This window comes from Lolium perenne, chromosome 7 (assembly GCF_019359855.2).
Source record: "Lolium perenne isolate Kyuss_39 chromosome 7, Kyuss_2.0, whole genome shotgun sequence".
NCBI classification, from domain to species: domain Eukaryota; kingdom Viridiplantae; phylum Streptophyta; class Magnoliopsida; order Poales; family Poaceae; genus Lolium; species Lolium perenne.
This window is the reverse complement of record NC_067250.2, coordinates 32,174,801-32,193,874: the sequence shown is the minus strand read 5'-3', so window position 1 is coordinate 32,193,874 and position 19,074 is coordinate 32,174,801. Positions and strand designations below refer to the sequence as shown.

The following is a 19,074-nucleotide window of genomic DNA, read 5'->3' as shown; positions in this document are numbered from 1 at the left end:
CTCCGGCTCGCGCTCCCGACGACTATTTCTGGACCCTTCCCTTTCGCAAAGGCCAAAGCTCCCCCTCTTCATCCTCCTTCGCTCGCGCTCCCCTTCCTCGAATCACTCGCCGTCGCCGCGCCGCGCCGCCGATTCGATTCGATTCGATCCGGGCCTCGCGGTGGCTGGGCCGCGGCGCTAGGGCTAGGGTTCCGGCGACCCCCCATGGTGCAGCTCCCGAGCATGGGGAAGCGGCAGCACGCGGAGACGGCAGAGCCGGCCATGCCGCCGCCGCCGCCGCTGGTGCCGTCGGCGGCTGCCGTGAAGATGGAGGCGGAGGATGTTGGCTACGACGACCACGGGCCCTTCGGCAAGCGCGCCAGGGCGGCCCTGCCCTCGCCGCCCCCGCAGCAGGTAGATCCGCGCGCGTTATTTGGTTCCTCCGTCTGTTCGGGACTCGGTCAGGTTCGGCGCGGGGTTAATCGTGTGCGGCGGCGAGCTGGAGGGCTCTGATGCGATCTCACGCCCTTTGAGTTTCTAGGCCGAATCAGTACCTTTTTTTGCGTGTGTGTGTGGGGAATTGGCGTGTCAGGTTGGCGGAATGACGCGTTTCATCCGAGCTATGGCCGTGCTTGACGAGTAGCAGTGGCTGCAGTGGAGAGTGATTTGCGCGGGCTTAATTCGATGGTGCGGATGGGAGTGGTTGGGCCTGTGTGATTACTTGGATTCAGTTTGCTTCAGACCCATAGGGTAGGGGGCATTCGCGTCAAATAATAAGAATGAGGGATGCAAGTTATGTCCCGCGTTATACTGTTATACTTAGGTGGACTCGACTCTGCTTGGCTAGGCCTGTATGCATGCTTATTGTTTTTGTGGTATCTGTAGCCTCAGCAATTTACTGTTTAAAGGCAACTTGATGTAGGAGTATGGTTATTTAGTTATCTAGTTTCGGGAGCAACAGATTTCGGACTTCATATATTTTGTACGCCTACATGAATTGCAGGACATGTACCAAAATGTGCTTGACGAACCTAGCCCATTGGGTCTGCGCCTGAAAAAAAGCCCATCGCTCTTGGATTTGATTCAGATGAGGCTTTCTCAAGCAAATTCCAATGCAGGACAGTCCTCTACAGATGACTGCAGTGCTGAACCTTCCAAGAAGAAGGATCTTAAATCTGGTGCATCGTCAGCTGGTGAACGGTTGAAAGCTTCAAACTTCCCTGCAAGTGCATTGAAAATCGGTACATGGGAGGTAAGGAAATTCATGTTAACTGAAATATATGATTCTGCCAGTATCTGCGTTTCAGCAGTTTGGTGCCTTCTTTCTACCATCCTTTGTCTGCTCCAATGAAAGAACTGTACTATTCACACAGGAAAGATTCTTGCTGGTGATATTTTATTGAGGTGTGGTTGGTAAATTAAACATTTACTCCCTCCATTCCGTTGAGTAAGGCGTATAAATTTAGTATGAAGTCAGTGCCCTCTATGTTTAACCAATATTATAGACAAAAATATTAGTAACATTTACTATACCAAATCAATATCAATATATTATCCATAAAATATATTTTCACATTTTATTTATTTAATATGGTAGATGTTTATATTTTCTTCTATATATTTGGTCAAACTAATTAAGTTTTGACTTTTGACTAAACTTATATGCCTTATTTATTGGAATGGAGCTAGTAGTATAATTTAGTAAATCATCACTATCATGATTTTTTTTGTCTGTAAAGCTTTGAAGTAATACACATGTAATTGTAATGTTGGTTCTTGTCTCGTGTGGAGTCTTAGTGTGACATCAATGGATGCTAGTATTCTTCCTCCACAGTCAGTCAGTTGCCCAAACGCCAGTATCTGAATGTTGATGATTCCTTAGTAAACCTAGTAATCTTGCTTCATACATAGCAGCTCAGCTGGACAAATCTTCACCTTAAGTGTCTTAACTGAATTCAATCTCTGAACAGTATATATCGCGATATGAAGGTGATTTGGTTGCAAAATGTTACTTTGCAAAGCATAAGCTTGTATGGGAAGTTCTGGAAAGTGGTCTTAAGAGTAAGATAGAAATTCAGTGGTCGGATATTACTGCTTTGAAGGTAACTTGCCCTGAAAATGGAGTAGGATCGTTGGATGTGGTGGTAAGTTTATCCAAAAGATATATATGCTTATTATTATTACTTCAATATCTCCTTTAATGAGAGCTTTCCATTTTTTATATGAAGCTGGCCCGACCACCTCTCTTTTTCAAAGAGACAGATCCTCAACCAAGAAAACACACATTGTGGCAGGCGACTTCAGATTTCACTGGTGGCCAAGCAAGCTTGAACAGGTGATGGATTATTCAGTGTTCGCTCTTCATAGTGAGAGTGAAACTTCATATGTGAAGTGTTCTTTCAAGGGGGTGAAGTATATGTGTTTACATCACAGTGATTATTAGTTTTGACTGTAGGATTATAACCTGTCTTCTCCCAATGCTTGGAAGCATTTGTAGAACTTGCTGTAAACTTACCAGGGCTTCTTTATCGGATTTTATTTCTTTATTCAAGTTCACCTCTGCATTTTGGCGTCTATTCTTAAAGGAACATAGAGAACTCATTCAGCTTCTTTTTAGATCTCAGGAAAGTTGATAGAACCTGTAGTGCAGCCTATAGTTACATTGTTGTAAAAAATGAAGGAAATGCAAAAGATAGCTTTATAAATTCCAGGCAGCTAGATTAACTTTATTTAGTTTATCAGCAAAGTACCTGTGTTTTGCTGCAGATAATTGTATGACATATCACATTGAGTCGTTGTCATCTGGCTCGGTCTGCTCCATGCTCTTGGCTCCACCTTCCTTTTGTTTGTGCCCCACCACTGTTAGAGATTAATTAGGAAGCTGAGTAAGCTTACTACTTAGGAGATAAGTTGTGTTTGAGTTGACAGTTTGTTGGAAGATTTGTGTTAGAAAATTTAGTGATGTGGAACTCCGTATTTTGTAGTGAACCTAACGGAATTACTTCCGATTATTAATACCTGCTGAGCTCCTAGTCTTGACACCTTCATGTAAAACCACAACTGTTTCACAATTTGCAGGCGGCATTTTCTGCAGTGCCCTTCAACCTTGCTAGGCAAGAATTTTGAAAAGCTTGTCCAGTGTGATCAGCGGCTTAATCAATTGAGTCAACAACCGGATATTATCTTGGACTCTCCAGTTTTTGAAACTAGATGTTCTATATTTGAAGATCCGGTGGAGTTGAAGTGTCATGATTTTGCTAATTTGAAAGATGAACATGGAGATTTACCTGGGTTTTCAGGTTCTGTGTCACCATGTGCTGGTTCATCTATGTCTGCTAAGAATGAAGCAAATGATTGTTTTGGGAAGCAACCTGCATTTATCGCTCAGACAGTAAACCCAGGTACTCCAAAGTCTATGACACTAAATATGTTATTTTTACAATAATAAATCCTGGCGTTACACTGTTACCTTGATGTACTGATAACAGAACATAGATGTCAGTAGTTTGCCTGTATATGAGAAATCGTGTGTGTGCTGTTGTTCTTGAATGATTGTCGCGATTAGCACCTTCTGTAGCTATGCATCTTGACCTCTTTCTGATTTAATTGTGATAGATGATATGCTAATCTGATCACGTTCTTAACTTTTGGTGTTGTATTATTACTCAATTGTAAGCTACAGGGCATTGCACATGAAAAATCTATCTCAATCCTTCTAATCCGATGTGTTAAATTTACAGGAGCAGGAGCTAGTGCTGTGAATGTACACGCAGTCAGCAGAAATGGTGTAGCCCAAGAATTTAATATCCCCAACTGGTGGAGTCAATTGAAAGTGCCTGGGCTTAGACCATCAATGTCAGTGGATGATCTGGTCAGCCACCTAGGAAATTGCATAAACGAGCAGATCACTTCAGGCAATCCTTCAATGACCAACAATGAGGTGCCTACAAAAGAATCGTTGGAGGAGATCGCACAGTACCTTCTTGGTGATACACAGGGCCCTCAGGCACCAGCCTCCGATGAGCGACTGATGGCAAGGGTGGACTCACTTTGCTGTTTGCTTCAGAAAGATACAGTGCCGACAGCCAAGCCAAAGCCCGAGCCAAACGATAGCGGTAGCCTTGGTGGGGAGGACTCAGATGGTTCAGATGATGAATTTAGCTCAGCATCAACGAGGAAGACTACAGACGCCAGTCATCCGCCTGCCATGTCTAGAAAGGACTCATTTGGAGATCTGCTGATGAACCTGCCTCGGATCGCCTCGATTCCGCAGTTCCTATTCAAGATACCAGAGGATTCTGAGAACTGAAGTTGCATAGCTTGCTCTCCTCTTTCCCAGATGAGAGAAGTCGCTGTAAAAATTGTACCTCAGCAATAAGTAAGCCCCTCGTCTTGTCTCTGATCCAGCAAGCTGTGCTTCCTTAACCGCCTGTAAATGCGACCCAGTAGGTTCCTTCAGCTGTCTGTATGTTTCATGATTCAAATGGGTAGTCGAAGATTGATTGTTGGTTCTTTTAACTGATTTCATTGTGCAAGATCAAGTGCGAAAATGTTCATAAGTCTTGTGAAAAGAGTATGCAGTGTACCCCATTTTTTTTTTCAGTATTATGACATGAGACCGAAGCTTGTTTATCCTTTTGAGAGCGAGAGGTTTCCAGTTTGAGTGTTTGACAGCTGTCCTCTCACGATGACACGCCAGATGTTTCACGACCAGGTTCTCGACCTCTAATTTCTTCACAGCCATCGGCTGGAGCGTTCTGTTCCAACTTGCAAGTCCTCTCAGAGGACGGTGGACAAGCTGAGGTTGACTTTTTGTTGGGCTGGTTTGCCCCCGTTTTTCATGGCGTGCATGATGGGGGACAACAATCTGGGGTGCGTTTGGTAGCCTGCATGGATTTCTTCACCACTATGCCAGCGAGATGGGTCTCCCTACGCGTCACGAACGGGTCTCCCTACGCGTCAAACGGACCATAAAACGCGGATCGTTTGGTACCCTGTACTGCCTTTTCTGAGCTGGAGAGGGAAGGCATGCCCCATTGTTTGGGTGTCTACTACTTTCTTCCCTGCTCGTGTAGTCCACACGCTGTTTGGTTGCAGATAGGGGCGAGCTGTGGTAACCCTTTCCATAGAGTGGTGAGGTTACCCAACACTGCTAATAACTGAATTACAACACATAACAAATTCAGTTCACCAGGTGCTAGTAATACACAACAACTACGTAATGGGCGATGCATCACGAGTGAAACAACTATACTTCGTGATGCATCGCAGGTTCATCACACGAGGGGTTAGTATATACCACCTCGAACAAGTTTATCATTACAGACCGGGAATCAGTTTCAAACAAGTTCTAGCTAATGGAGGGATAAGAGTCCACCTCCTAAAATGAGCAGATCATGGGATATAGAAGCACTAAGCAGGAACTGGTTGCGAAGCTAGGTCCTAAGCCAGCTCCTCCTCTCCGGTAGCTGCAGCTTACGGTACTCGGCATACTGTTCTTCGTTGTCTGCAATGAAGTCGATATCCTTGACCAGCAACTTAGGTTGGAACAGTTGCGCCCTGCTGACAAACCGGGGTGTGAAGATCGTCTTCATCTGAGCATAGTTTGTGATCGAGGTCCCGAGGTACTGACGATGCCTCGGGTTGCGCTGCAATCCACAAGGAATAACTGTTAGTGCGGACGACATTCACATATACAGATCGATGAAGGAACTCAATGAGGCTTATTACCTGAATGTACTCGTCCGCCGTATCTTCATCAGCAGCATCGAAGCAGCAACCATCTTCGCTCCAGTCCAGATTGCCATCGGTTTTCATCTTCATTATGACGGTTCACTTGGTCCTCCAGTTTCTGATGTGGTTGTAGAGCTGAAGAGTTGTCACATGTATGTCAACGAATGATAGAACATCAACATCTACTTTCTTCATCTGCTGCTCTTTGAATCCCATGTTGAAGCAGACACCGTTACGGACGAGCTGAACCAACCGGTTCAGCACAAACTCTGATAGCTCAGGTTTCCAAACCACTGGTTTGCTTGAAATCAGAGATTGCTCAGCATTGACAGTACGCACAGAAAGATCAGGGAGCCCAATGGTATTACTTCCTCTACCAAGAAAATATATTTCGAAGTGTCAAAAATTTTTACATGTACATCTCCACCCACAATTTATGTTACTAGGAGTTTTATTTTTAGCAGCAAATTTTATCTTTTTTACACATGTCACAAGACAAGTCAAATTTTCATGAAACAACTTTGTGGCCGTGTAGCACATAAAGATGTACGTGCGATTTTTTTTTCAATTTTTTGATGTTTCAAAATATATCTAAGATGTATTTCAAAGTAAAGGGATCATATGATCCTATGTGCCAAAACACTCAATTTGGCTCCCGGGTGGGTATGCTCTCTCTACCAAGAAAACACCACTCCCTATTAAGTGGCCTATTTTGATTACTAGAGGAATTTTCAGTTTATGTCAAACTGAATTGATTTGTTTCTTATTAATTCCTACAAATCAAAGAAGGCTTAAGCTCTGCTGTCCAACGCAACTTCTACAGTAGTTATGTTCGGAGGCAACTAACTTTTTTGAGCTGGTCCCACTAGATTCTATCCCAGCTAGGCTCATAGCGATTGAATTGCAGCAACTTTGAGAAAGTTGTTAGTCCCAACTAAATCAACCGCCTAATATAAACTACTTAAATCAATTGTTCCTTTACACAGCACCACCACCACAACCAGTTTCAAGCTTGCTCGTGATTTCTAACATATTTTACAACATACAGAGCAGCATTAATACAATAACGCCTAGCACTCACGCAGCGCAAGGGCCCACACATGAAATCCAAACCATTCAATGGTTAACCGTGTTCCGTACTAGCACCGCACACACGTGCCCCAACTTTGTGTTGGAGTTCTGGAAGAAAAGGCATTGCCACAGACTGGAGCCATGAGCTTTGGCAGTCGCATCCATTTTCGAGATACCTGGCACAAGAAGGCTAGAACTGAAAGTTCAGTTGTGAGATGTGGTGTGATCGAGTAGGGAGATAGAAAAGTTGAGCGTCATATGCTTACCCGTCTAGAGAAAGGGCTCTATTCTATTCCTGGAGAGCTTTCACGCGGGAGGTCAACTCTCTGACTTGATTCTTGAGACGCTCGTGGTTGCTGAAGAAATCGACAAACACCTGCCTTTCCCTCCCCACCTCATGGGCACGATTCTCAAAGATCTGCAAATTCATTTGTAAACATGAATTCTACAGCAACAAAGAGAGAGAAGAACTACTATTAACCAGAACCCTCTGTACTAGTCTCTTCAAGTTCTTCGCTTAGCAAATATTGTCTATTGAATCAAGACACAAGAGGTAATGCAAATGTTTTTGTAAACATGAAGCCTACAGAGAAACATGGAGACAGAAGAGAGACAAAGACTACTATTCTTCAGAGCTTCAGATCTATGCAGGAAAATCGAGTGCATAATGATTCCAATACTCCGTAAGGTAAAGAAGGATGATAGCATAGTAACAGCTAACAAGTGCATTACCTTTATCTTTTGAGTACGAGCCTTGGTTACTTCTTCAACAGCAACTTCGACTTGAGCATTGGCATTTTCCATATCATCAAGCGCGCGCATCAGTGGCTGCAACAGGAACAAAGATGTAATGAAATACAGGAAAAATACAAGAAATAACATAATCTGATGGCTCAAAGGGTGTACCCAAGGTGTCAATACTGGTTCTGCAGTCGTTGACGTGGCAAATAGAAGCTGTTCAACTGTTTGAATCAGAGTGCATCTGCAGAATCGGAGACGTGTGAAATGACTATTGGATAAGCATTAGCAGACTAAGAAGTGACTAAGCAGTATACAACAGATTGAATAACTTGGTCAACAAGGTTTTTTCTACAAAGTCTCAAGGAAAGATAAAAAATGGAGCATGGCTAGTTGAATCGATACTATCTTGCATATCACAGTCTTAATTCTGTATGGGTACTAGATCAGGCAGCAATTCCATATGTATAAAATAAGTCAAGCCGGCACACCAAGCACCATGCACACATTGTCTGCTTAGCTCTACCATCCAGAGCTTGGCTGCATGCAAGATAACATCTAAACAGGTGGTTTGCTGGATCTTTTGGAGGCCACCCTTATTGGTTACTATACACCAAACTATGAATGTGTCTGTTCATACCAGAAGAAGCACTAGAAGCAGTCATATTTAAGACATGAATTAAGGTAGTGCCTTGTTATTACTTACAACTCATTAATACATCTTTTCCTGTCAGCTGGAAGAGTATTTTCAAGTTCAGACTGAAGAGAAAGCAAGTCAGATTGAAGTGCCGATATCTGCTGAACTAAAGCATGTGCTGACATGTATGTTGGTACTGCTGCTTGGGAATCTATAGACAAGAGTAGATAATATGAAGAATAGGAGAATAAAAAGAAATTCAAACTGCTAACTGATTGCAGTGGTGTCTGCTTACTTGAGTGAATACATAGTAGATCTCGCACTGCATGGAGGAAAGTGTCACGGTCATCAATTGCTCCTTGTTCATGTACCTCAGATGCAGCTTGAATTAATGAACTGTAATGACCCTACAGATGAAGTAAACACAAAAAAAATCAAGAATCTCTAAGGCATAAGACTGAAAAATAATTCTGAAAGTAGTGTGAAACATGAATAAATACTAAGGAAGTGAGAACAAAGAGAAGTCTGAGACATCAGAGATTACTTACCAGACGGGTGTTGACTGCCGATAGGTAGCTCTGTAGCTCAGATTCTATGACTCTAAGCAATGAGTGAGCACTGGCTATGTGCTTCCTTTCAAGCTGGCAAGCAATCTTCAGAAATTGGTGTCTAGCAAGCTGATTAACCAAGTGGTTGATGAACTGCCAAATAAATAAAATGCCAAGATGATCAAAAGAAGGTGTGAGAAGGTATATGAGCATACTAATAGGAAGTCCAGCTGACATACAATCATATGAAAAAAAAAAATTGTCCTTGAAAATCAAACTTCAACATGTAAACATACTGGATGTAAAAAAGGGCAGCTGCTGGAGGTGTTTGCCACGTATCAGTGCACAGTAGCAAACACATTCGCATTTCATTGACCAGTATCACTTCTGAATGAATTGAAAAAACCAACAAGGTGCAACACAACCAGTTTTAGAATATGAAACTAAGTCATATCTTAGTTTCATAACACGAGAGTATACCACCAATAAGAAAATACAGAAACAGAAGACACATAGAATATTGTAGAAATGAAATAGTGGGGTGTGCTTACTGTTTTTTGCCTGTTGATATAGTATTCCTGGCGCATAACCTTTAAATCGTAGTCACCTAAACATTTGAGAGAAGAATGTTAGAAGAAAAAAAAAAGACATAATCTTACAGAACAATGATAAAATAGAATACTTTGTGCAAACCTTGCAAAATATATGTGCCTTGAAGTTGAGCAAGTTCTGAACAGAGGCATGGTATGGTCTGGAAGAAAGAGCAAGTAATATATCAAACAAACAAGCTTATGCTGTTAAAGATTTAATCATATGCTAAGAAAATTGGAGCATAACTGTTGCACTGCAGTACAAATTCTTATTGGCCTCAATGTCCTCTAAAACACTATAGGTATATCTCTACTACTATAGTGTAGCAGTTTTGAATTTGGATTTACCACCCTCTTCCAGTTTCCCGCTGAAACACTTCGAACCTATTGTGGCCATTGATTTACAATACGAAACTGCCATCTACCGTTCATCAAGTATCTTTGGGAGTAATCGGACGGTCGGCCTGCGCTGGATTCGCCCGCGCGCACCCAATCAGTCCGCATCGAGCATGCCCGTGAACCTCCTAGAAGCTAGCTGAATTTTTTAGAGTCCATGGTCAACCATCCTCGAATTTTCTAGACTACAATCGTTGCACAGTTGCAAGTTGCAACCTGCGCTGCGAGCGTTTTTTCATCACGCGGAACTAGGAACCGACGTGCACACGGAATTTCTTTTTCTGGAAACCTGCCACGACCAGCAATTGCCATGAGCTATCTGGCCACGCTGTCTCTTCGCTCAGGTTCTCTAGCAGGCAGTTCACATCTCTTCAGCCCTTTTATAAAGGTTTCTTCTGACCACTAAAATCCCCTCAATTTTCCCTCAAAAAAAACCCCTCTCAATTTTTTTTTCGAACGAAACTTACAGACATGTAGCAGGTGCTAAACGGAATAAGAAATGTACAATAACCGAAAACTTTAATAAAGAAACTTGCTCCATCTCACATAATTATATCCAAATTGTAAGATACGTTCTATTTTATACTCCCTCCGTTTCAAAGAACAAGACACCCACGTTTTTCGTGCTTTTTGTTTGACCACGAATTACTTCAAATATATAAAGATTGTTTGTATGAAATTAACATCATTAGAATGTTTTTTTTTCAATACGAATTCGATGATACTATTTACATATAATATAATCAAGATTTTGTTGCTCAACTTTTATGGTCAAACTTCGTCTTGGAATACGCGTGCACCTTATTCTTTGAAACGGAGGTAGTATATTACTCTGAATTGTTTGACCGATGACATCTTATCTCGAGGAACTCACTTAAAAGTATGAAACTAAATTCAATATAAGTTACTGCACACAAAACAGACCCTAAATATTTTTCCTACATTATGTCTTCTAAAAAATATAGCACGTCTTTTACAAAACTCCTTGACCTAATCACAAACATGTGCGTACTCATGTTGAGATGTCCATTACTTCTCTTTATTTTGCGAAAAATCCACCAATCTATTTATAATCTTCAACATCATTATAAGGAATTCCAAGAGTAGTAAAGACTACAAATATGTCATTGGACCACCTAGCGATGACTACAATCACTCGAACAAGCCAAATGCACGCCGCCATCAACCTATCCCTCATTTGAGTCTGGCAAAGTTTAACGTATTAGAGTTTGTTGTAGTAGACAAATGAGAAATCGTTGGGCTAAGGCTCCAAAGGACCACCGGTAGGAGAGCAACAATCATCGTTGATGAGAAGAAGCGCAGATCACAAGGAACACCGACCATATCCAGCGATCCGTGAAAGAAAAACCTCCACACGACCTCTGGCGACACGCAAGAAGCACCACTAAGACAGGGGCTATGCGGGGAGGACTTATCTTCAGGCAGTCACCCCTGCCTTCTAAGTAGAACATAAACCCTAGACAGACTGAGAAAAACATTAAAAATGGAGCTCTTCCTCCGACAATAACCAGGATCTAATCGCTTTTCTCTGTGTCGAGAGCAAAGGCGTACACAATGCCTACAGTTTTTTTTATTATACTTCTATTTCACCCATAAATATCCCAGTTTATTGTTTCTCACGGCACCATATGTCTTTACTTTGTTAAAAATGTATTCTTCTACTTATATGGAACAACGTGCAAAGCACGTGCTAATTACTAGTTGCATTTGGTGAGGTGGTACTTTGGGTGAACTGTGCATGGTACCAACTATTCCTGAATAACAAAAGGTAGCTCCCAAATTGAGCACAAATTACTCCAAGGGAATAGCGATTTCACAATACCACCACAACTCGTAATACATTTTGTAGTTTCTAGTCCTACCAGAGGTAATCACCTCTTATGGTACTACATGGATTTGGGAAATTGCAGAACACTCCTAGTTGTCAGTCTGGGTATGAAACCACCGCAAACCAGTCTGTTGATGAACACTTCACTGAACTCACATACATATCGATATTCGACAAACAAACCTACACATTATGATGATAAATTTGTGACATTTCATCAAAATAATACTGTTCATGAGTGTAGCATTAAAAAAATTAGAACTACAGTTTATCAGATTGTTGGGTCATGAGCATTAAAGGTAATTTTACAACTTAGGAATAAAATGCATTTCTGCAGATGAAACTGTTCTTTCTCATACCTCAGATATGAAAGGCTGCACCTTTTGAGAAAGTGTTGAGAGTTCTCCAGCAAGCTCAGAACTCTTTCTCCTGGAGAAAAAAAAAGACAGTGATAAGAAGTAATCAAGATAAGAGAGATCAGTTTCTTGTTTTTCAGATATTTTGTCACATTATGTAAAAGGACCATAGCTGAAAAACTGATAGAATCACAAGAAAGATCAGTAACATAAGATATACCTAAGAGAGTGGATATCCCTATGTATGTGAGCCTCGTCGGAGGATACTTGTGATTTTAAAACTTGGAGTATTGCCTGCTGTTTAGCATTCTCGACCTGTGCTTCAATCCATTGTCGTTCACTTGTAGCAAATCTGTTGACAAACTAGAGTAAGCTCAAGACTACACTGAATGACAATACAAGCTGAAAAGTCAAGAGGTTAACGCTGAAGAATACATAATGACAATACAAGTGCACCAATTGCACCACACACATGTATATGATATAAATGAACCAATAGCATTTGGTATTGATAGATCATTGTAATCACATTTGGTAGAAACACCTTGGAATGCTATCTTGTTTGACTACCTACTTTTTTTTCGAGAAAGCACAAAGGAATCCTTGCGTTTCATTTCACTGAAAAGATAGAAGTTGTTACACACCTCCTAAGCGGTTTACACAAATTGTTACAGGCTAGGGGATTTAGTGAATGCCCGGCAGAACACCTGTTTGACTACCTGCTTTTCAACAGAGGTTTTCTAAATAACGGTTTCCCACAACAGTTTAGGCCACACCAATCACAAAAGCAAACTAGCCTTAAAGGGGATACTCTGGAAAAATATGGTGGATAGAAGAGATTTAGCGGATCAGGACGCAGTGGGATGGGAGCTCTGCTAAACACTTCCCTAACATATTTACGGTCTATTCAGAAATTTCCCCATCCATGCGACCACAAAATTTCATGGATCTCGACGATACACATGCAGTACAAATGTTTGCAAATTGCAACTAAGTATGCGGTTTCACCTGATTACAGGCATCATGCAGCATGATTGAAAGAAATGTTAGACATTATCATGACGCAAACATAAAGAGAAATAAAAGGTAACAAGAAGAAGATACCTACATTGAACGGAGTCGTTGTAACTCAGCCACACGCTGGTGATGATGAGATTTTTCAGAATCTCCTGCATACAAGAACATTGCTGTTATAATTTGTTCATCTCTGAGCAGTCATGCCATTACAGTACTAGAGCATAGCTATGCCCTTCCCAGATTTCAACTAATTCCTTCATGATAAAATGTAAATCAATAACAGAAAAGTTTCTGAAGAAAGTTTGTACCTCTTATCAAGCCATTTGTGATGTCATCAAGACTAACCCAGGAACATTTGGATTTCCCCTCCTCAGCAACAAGTCTAAATGGCCCCTAATAACATAACATAACAATATGAAACAAATAAGAAGTTCAAAACTTTGAAGCGTGCTTGCGTGATACTTAAAAAAGACAAAAGGTATAGCTGCAGCAGAGATGCGCAATCGTTCAAACGCATTGGTTCTAGAAATTTGAGAATATGATACATAAGTCCCCAAAATCCAGTGGCAAAAGCTATGCGTATGGAAGAGCAGAGATTTTATTCAGCATAAAAAGCCTCACGCAACAATGAAAACTGAGCAATATCCATCTACACAGGCAAATATTACTTTTTATTATTATGACATTTTTGCACCTAAAATAAAGGTATTGCTGAGTAAATACTAAATGCAAACAAGTATAGGTAAGAATTTGACACCAACAATGACGGTTTTACTCCTTGTACCATTAACCTCCACTGGATTTGGAACGAGATAGGGGAGGGGGCAAGATAGTGATGTTTGAGATTTGAGAAGGTGAGATATTTAGTAAATAACAAAAAAAAAAGACTACTTTCCCACATCTCTTATTCATCTGGATCAAAGAGAAGTTTGTTTGTTTGTTATATAGGTGCAAGTGTGTCACAGTTAGGGTACCTTCTACCCTATTTAGTTCAACAAAATGCACTAACGTTTTAGTGATAACATCATTTTAGTTCTTTTTTTTTACAAAAGAGGGTAAAGGGTACCCTAACACTGACCCACTTGCATCTCTAGTTTGTTGCAACGAATTTACCTTCTCAAATTGCTTCGAGAACCACCGGTTTAGCTCCTTGGTACAAGCCAAATCTCCAATAACATAAGGGTGGAAATCTGAATATGCCAAGTATATACTGTCCTCTGCATATGCATATCATGAATATTAATCAAATTATCAAGGACTACTGGATATGATGTGATGTATAATTATATGCACAAGTTTAGCATATACCATCTCCTGAATGATAATGGGCCAACTCTTGGGTGGTAGCAGTAATCCTTCCAAGAACTGCATTCGTCTGAAAGTTGGCAAGATATCAAATCAAACTTATGGAATGCACATGTACGATCACATTTGTTTCAGATTTTGGCGTATGCACGTTTATTAACAAGATCTAGTACATAGATGTTTTTAGGGAACTTCCTGAAGTGTACAAGTGCTCTACTACTATAATACGTGCAGATGATCCTAAGATCATATTTGTATTTCCCCACATTGTACTACCTTTGTTTCACTATATCTGTCTTCAGACATACACAGTGATGGACGAACCAAGGAAGCACTAAATCTAAGAAAGAGTTAATGATAATTGACAAATGGCCATGTATTAGTTGACAGACTACAAGTACCTAGCCCCTAAGCGTTTCAGTAAGGGCACAGATTTGCAAATATAGCCTCTTGATTTCTTGAATGGACAGATATTTCGAAACAGATTCTCCCGAAGACTAAATATTTATGATAACCTTTTTATCCTTTTGTTTGTATACTACATGAATGAAAATCTTTAAAGACGCAATATAGTAAAAATACCTCTAAGTTTCTTGAAGAAAGTATCTCATCTAATGATATAAGTTGTACACTAACTGTAGACATAGCTGATACACGTGCTCGTCTGCCTTGGATAAGAGAAGATGCTTGCCCTGCAAGCAAATCAAACTGTGCTTGTTGCCGTGCAATCTGCTTCTGCAACTCAAAAACTTCAGCTCTATACGCTAGTTTTGCTTCTCTGCAAGCAAGAAAACGGAAAAAAAAAACTGTAAATAAAAGCACATATAAGAGTTTAAGATGAAATATTTTACTGTGCAAATCGCACTAACTAGTTTTTGACAGCAACTTGGTCCAGCAGAGGAATGTTCAAAAGCCAAAGTTCAAGCAGATAAGAGATTGGTAGATGGTATGCATAACCAGATGTTATGGGCTTATGGCTGAGAGATGTGGCTCATCTAACGTGCTGGAGGTACATCAGAACTGGTGTAGGCCTACATATCTCACATTGCCTGTACGTGAAAACCACCCAACAAACTTAACGATTCGTTTGCGTATCTTCTCGCCCTCTCTCTCGCTGATAGGCCAAAAATTTGACAGCCCGTGACAGCGTGTGAAATCCTTCTGTTGCCTTCTCGCATTCTTGTTTGCTGCTGCAAACAGAGCCGCATGGCTGAGCCACATGCAAGACAAAGGCAATCAAATCTGCAGCGAACTTGATGACCGCGGGAGAAGATGGTACAGCACCGCTACCGCCATCGTTGTTGTTATCGCTGTCAAGTCATCCCTCTAGTGAGGTAAAAGGACGATTGACGGTTGTCGTCATCTCTTTTTCTCATCTACTTTCTCTAACCTCATCTTCTTCAGCAGACCTTCCGCTTAGACATTCGTTCAAACTGTCCAAGAACCATATCAACGAGCAAAATTAGGCTCAGAACGTCATCATTTTCTTGCTAACTTTTGACACTACATTTGGAACAAATAAAGGACATAGGTCATCTGGTGTCTTCGTTGGGTTCAACCATTTCAGAGAAACAATCATTTTTGGTGATTGCTTTTTGAATGATGAAACATTTGAATCTTTTAAATGGCCCTTTGAAACTTTTCTGTCAATTCATAATCAGAGGCACCCCTCGAACCATATCTACAGATCCAGATGTTGCAATGGAAAGTGGAAAGGCAGTTGAGCATGTCTTTTCAGCAGCACACATGGGTTATGCACTTTTGAAAAAACAGGAGAACTTTCCAGCAAGAGGGAAACAGAAGGGAGACATCACAAAGTCAATTAATAGCACAGAAGGGTTGTGGGAGCATCTAAAATGATTCTGAAGGTTATGGGTTCCTGCAAAGTGTTACTGATCTGTTCACGGTATGTTTATGTACAAGAGTTTTGAGCTAGTAGCGATTTACAGTTAATAATATATGAATATATCGTCGTTCTAAGATATCAAATGTTCTTAAAACTGAAAGTAGCTACTGTTGAAGACACTGATGCAGAAGATATTTTTCGATCATATGAAGACTTTAGTAGTAGTGAAATTTTCATGATTTCTTCTTGGCCATTTGGGTTATGGAGTGGTACTATCTTTGTACTTGTATGCTTCAGTGAAAAAAGGCATCAGCCAAAATGTTTTTTTCTTAACTTAGAAGTGCAATCCTTTAAATTTGACTGGAGAAGTATCAGCTATGTGAGTTCACATTATCATATTTGCTTCAGGATCGTAATAGTCTGCTTTGATTTGATTCTGTTTGAAAGCCAATATGTCGAGGGACGTTCATATCATATCTTGTACTAACAGCTTGATCGTACCTGCTATGCTCTGTCTTTTAGCGCACCACAGCGAGAATAGGTGAGATGGCAAACACGCTAGCTGGAGCCGGAATTACTAGGTTTGTTGGATGGTTTTACATACAGGCAACAGCAGATACAGCCCTGGCATGTCATATGAACCGCATCCACGGCTGAGAGACTAGTTGCAGAAAACAGACATGACATGAGACAGTCGAGGCCCTTCTATATCAGGAAGGCAGCTAGAAAGTTTCCTTAGAAAACAGGTCAATTAATTCCCTTTCAGTCAGATAAATTTTGGTCAGTTCTAATTGTAGGCACAAAAGCATATCTTAGTTCTTTCACTTCATTGAGTTGTTTGAGTAGTCCTTCGGAAGGATGTGTCCCTTATGTTCCTTGTCTATCAAGGCAGCAGAAAGATAGGGATATATTAAGCTTTGAATAAACAGATATGTTCATAGTGTATTTGCCTCTTTTTCAATCAGGTACCAAGCCTAAGCAGGCGGATGGTCGCTCAATCAAGGGCTAGTGTGCTACTATAGATCCTTATACTCCACCCAGTCTAAGTGTCCTCAGTCCTCACACCAAATCTATAGATCCTCATACCCCAGTCCCCACCCAGTCTTAGCTCCAACCTGGATTCTCAGGAACCAGTTCCCACTAGATTTGGTGTGAAACATGACCACAGGTACAATTACAACAATGTGAATGTAGCAATAATGTAAGGATGTCATGGCTTTCAGTACTAGTTTATAAAAATGGAAGTTTGAGCATACCGGATGTCAAGAATCGTTTCTTCTGCTTCAAAGATAGCCTCTTGGTTGTCTTTCTTGCTTGAAAAGGCTGAGATGCTATCAAAAGCAGAGTCCAAATCCTCACCCTGAGAAAATTATATGGGGCATTGCAAGAGTTTTAAGGTTCAACCAAAGGATAAATAGGTGTTTATAACGCATACAGAAGTTGCAGAGCGAGGACAATAGTACAGGAGAATGCTAGCAGCTTACTTGCATAATATGTGGGGGCAAATATCCAAAGACTGGGATGAATCTGATTTTAAGTTTGCTTGCAAGCAGGGGTGCATATCTTAGATGGGATCAATTCAGAGATGGTTTGTATTTCCCAATAACTGCCGAGCATTGATGAATTTCTAATCTTTTCCAAGAAATTAAAGAGGGTGCTTTAATATTTTATTTTATTAGAAACTCGTCATACTGTGCCAAAAACAACTGGCATTTGGAACTCCGCTTACAAGATCAGAGCACATCCTATATTCTGGGAGATTATCAAAATACTAAAATTAGGAAGCGCGAATATGTCCCAGTGGGTGGATATACCTCTAGCAGTCTTCCCTCTTCCAGGAGTTGCTCGTACCTGTCAGTCAAAACATATGGAGTCACACACATAAAGTCAAGCTAGAGCAAGGCTACAAACTCAAGAATGCATGTCAAACTTCTTGATAACCCCATAAGTGAAAGCAAAATCATAACTTTCCGCAAGTATGATATTACAGTAAAAAGAAACGAGTTTTCTTGGTTTAGCTCATGCAGTCACCAAATCCAGATATCCAACTTAGTCAAACTGCGGTCAGAACTGTAACACAACCCCTCGCGGCATATCACAAAATGCTCGCATTTCCAGCTAATCCCCCAAAATTCCCCTCCCAGCCGCACAAGACCAGCACTAGAGCCGTACTGAACCGTAGCTCCCCGAGCAAATCGCAGAAATTCCGGAGCAGATCAGCACCCAAGCTCCCCGAATCTCGCAACTGACCATGCAGCTGCAGGCCGGCTCGTAGGAGCGCAATCAGAGCAAGCAATCGCCATCGCCAGCAGCAGCAGCAACCAAATGAAATGAAATCGAGACCCCGGATGGAGAGAAGCGCTGGGGAGGGGAGGGGGACTGGACTTACTGCGAGAGGTGTGACGGGGAGAGGACGTTGGAGGGGCGGAGGCAGGAGCAGATCCAGGCGAGCAGCGGGCGCGCCTCCTCGTACTGGAACGGCCACTCGAGCGCGTCCGCGTCCAGCGGGTCCTCCCCGTCGAACCCCAGCTCCGTCAGCGCCGCGCACAGCGCCGCCCCACTCATTCTCGCTCTCCGCCTCTTCGGACTGAGCTCGCCGGAGGGCTGAGGCTGGGCCGCTTCGAAGTGGTGGTTGCGGTGGTGGTGGTGGTGGTGGTCGTGGGTGGGTGGGCGGCCGCGGCCGGCAGAGGTAGCCGGTAGGAGTGCCCAGTGGAGTGCGTTCGAAACAACACCGGGAGAAGAATTGGGATCTGATTTTTTTTTGTTGAGGGAAATTTCGGATCTGTTATTGGAGCTCGGAACCGCGCGGCCGTTCCGACTATCGGGCTGTCGCTGGGTCTCGTCCAGGCCCAAATAGCCCAGTTTTTTTTTTTTGTCTAGAACTCTACCTCCCGGCAAACCTATTTATCGGGAGGTGATATACACCGATCTGGTCGGTACCAAAACAGTTGCCGCACACCCCCCACCTTCTTCCGCTAGTTCATGGGCTTGGCCCATTAAGATTTGCGA

The 19,074-nt window shown here is 41.8% G+C and overlaps 2 protein-coding genes across 4 annotated transcripts; one reads left to right on the top strand and one right to left on the bottom strand.

The window, feature by feature from the left end:
- The first annotated feature begins 54 nt into the window (after positions 1–54).
- Positions 55–4,538, top strand: LOC127317913 (uncharacterized). The gene is made up of 6 exons (XM_051348513.2): positions 55–393; positions 983–1,231; positions 1,950–2,123; positions 2,208–2,314; positions 3,058–3,380; positions 3,720–4,538. The coding sequence occupies exons 1-6, from the start codon at positions 205–207 to the stop codon at positions 4,286–4,288; spliced, it is 1,611 nt and encodes a 536-aa protein (XP_051204473.1). The 5' UTR covers positions 55–204; the 3' UTR covers positions 4,289–4,538.
- A 2,040-nt stretch (positions 4,539–6,578) lies between these two features.
- LOC127317914 (AUGMIN subunit 3) lies at positions 6,579–18,812 on the bottom strand. 3 transcript variants are annotated; one of them, XM_051348516.2, is made up of 19 exons: positions 18,455–18,812; positions 17,880–17,916; positions 17,322–17,425; positions 14,802–14,997; positions 14,223–14,289; positions 14,028–14,131; positions 13,223–13,307; positions 13,006–13,066; positions 12,118–12,249; positions 11,901–11,970; positions 9,400–9,457; positions 9,258–9,313; positions 8,707–8,859; positions 8,454–8,565; positions 8,228–8,369; positions 7,690–7,765; positions 7,516–7,611; positions 7,050–7,201; positions 6,579–6,979 (listed from the first exon to the last, which is right to left on the bottom strand). In XM_051348516.2, exons 1-18 carry the CDS (start codon positions 18,628–18,630, stop codon positions 7,073–7,075), a joined length of 1,854 nt encoding a protein of 617 aa, XP_051204476.1. In that variant the 5' UTR covers positions 18,631–18,812; the 3' UTR covers positions 6,579–6,979; positions 7,050–7,072. The 3 variants fall into 3 exon arrangements, with proteins under 3 accessions (XP_051204476.1, XP_051204474.1, XP_051204477.1); XM_051348514.2 differs by having other exon boundaries at positions 6,579–6,973; XM_051348517.2 differs by having other exon boundaries at positions 6,579–6,959.
- Between the last annotated feature and the right edge of the window lie 262 nt (positions 18,813–19,074).

What these genes read in the sequence shown, in the direction of transcription:
- LOC127317914 (XM_051348516.2), bottom strand. Translation starts at nt 18,630, where the DNA reads ATGAGTGGGGCGGCGCTGTGCGCGGCGCTGACGGAGCTGGGGTTCGAC. An exon ending in CACAAATGGCTTGATAAGAG is followed by an intron (nt 13,067 to 13,222) that starts GTACAAACTTTC and finishes TCTTGTATGCAG; the next exon opens with GAGATTCTGAAAAATCTCAT. An exon ending in AGGGATATCCACTCTCTTAG is followed by an intron (nt 11,971 to 12,117) that starts GTATATCTTATG and finishes TTTTTTCTCCAG; the next exon opens with GAGAAAGAGTTCTGAGCTTG.
- LOC127317913 (XM_051348513.2), top strand. Translation starts at nt 205, where the DNA reads ATGGTGCAGCTCCCGAGCATGGGGAAGCGGCAGCACGCGGAGACGGCA. An exon ending in TAGGATCGTTGGATGTGGTG is followed by an intron (nt 2,124 to 2,207) that starts GTAAGTTTATCC and finishes TTTTATATGAAG; the next exon opens with CTGGCCCGACCACCTCTCTT. An exon ending in CGCTCAGACAGTAAACCCAG is followed by an intron (nt 3,381 to 3,719) that starts GTACTCCAAAGT and finishes TTAAATTTACAG; the next exon opens with GAGCAGGAGCTAGTGCTGTG.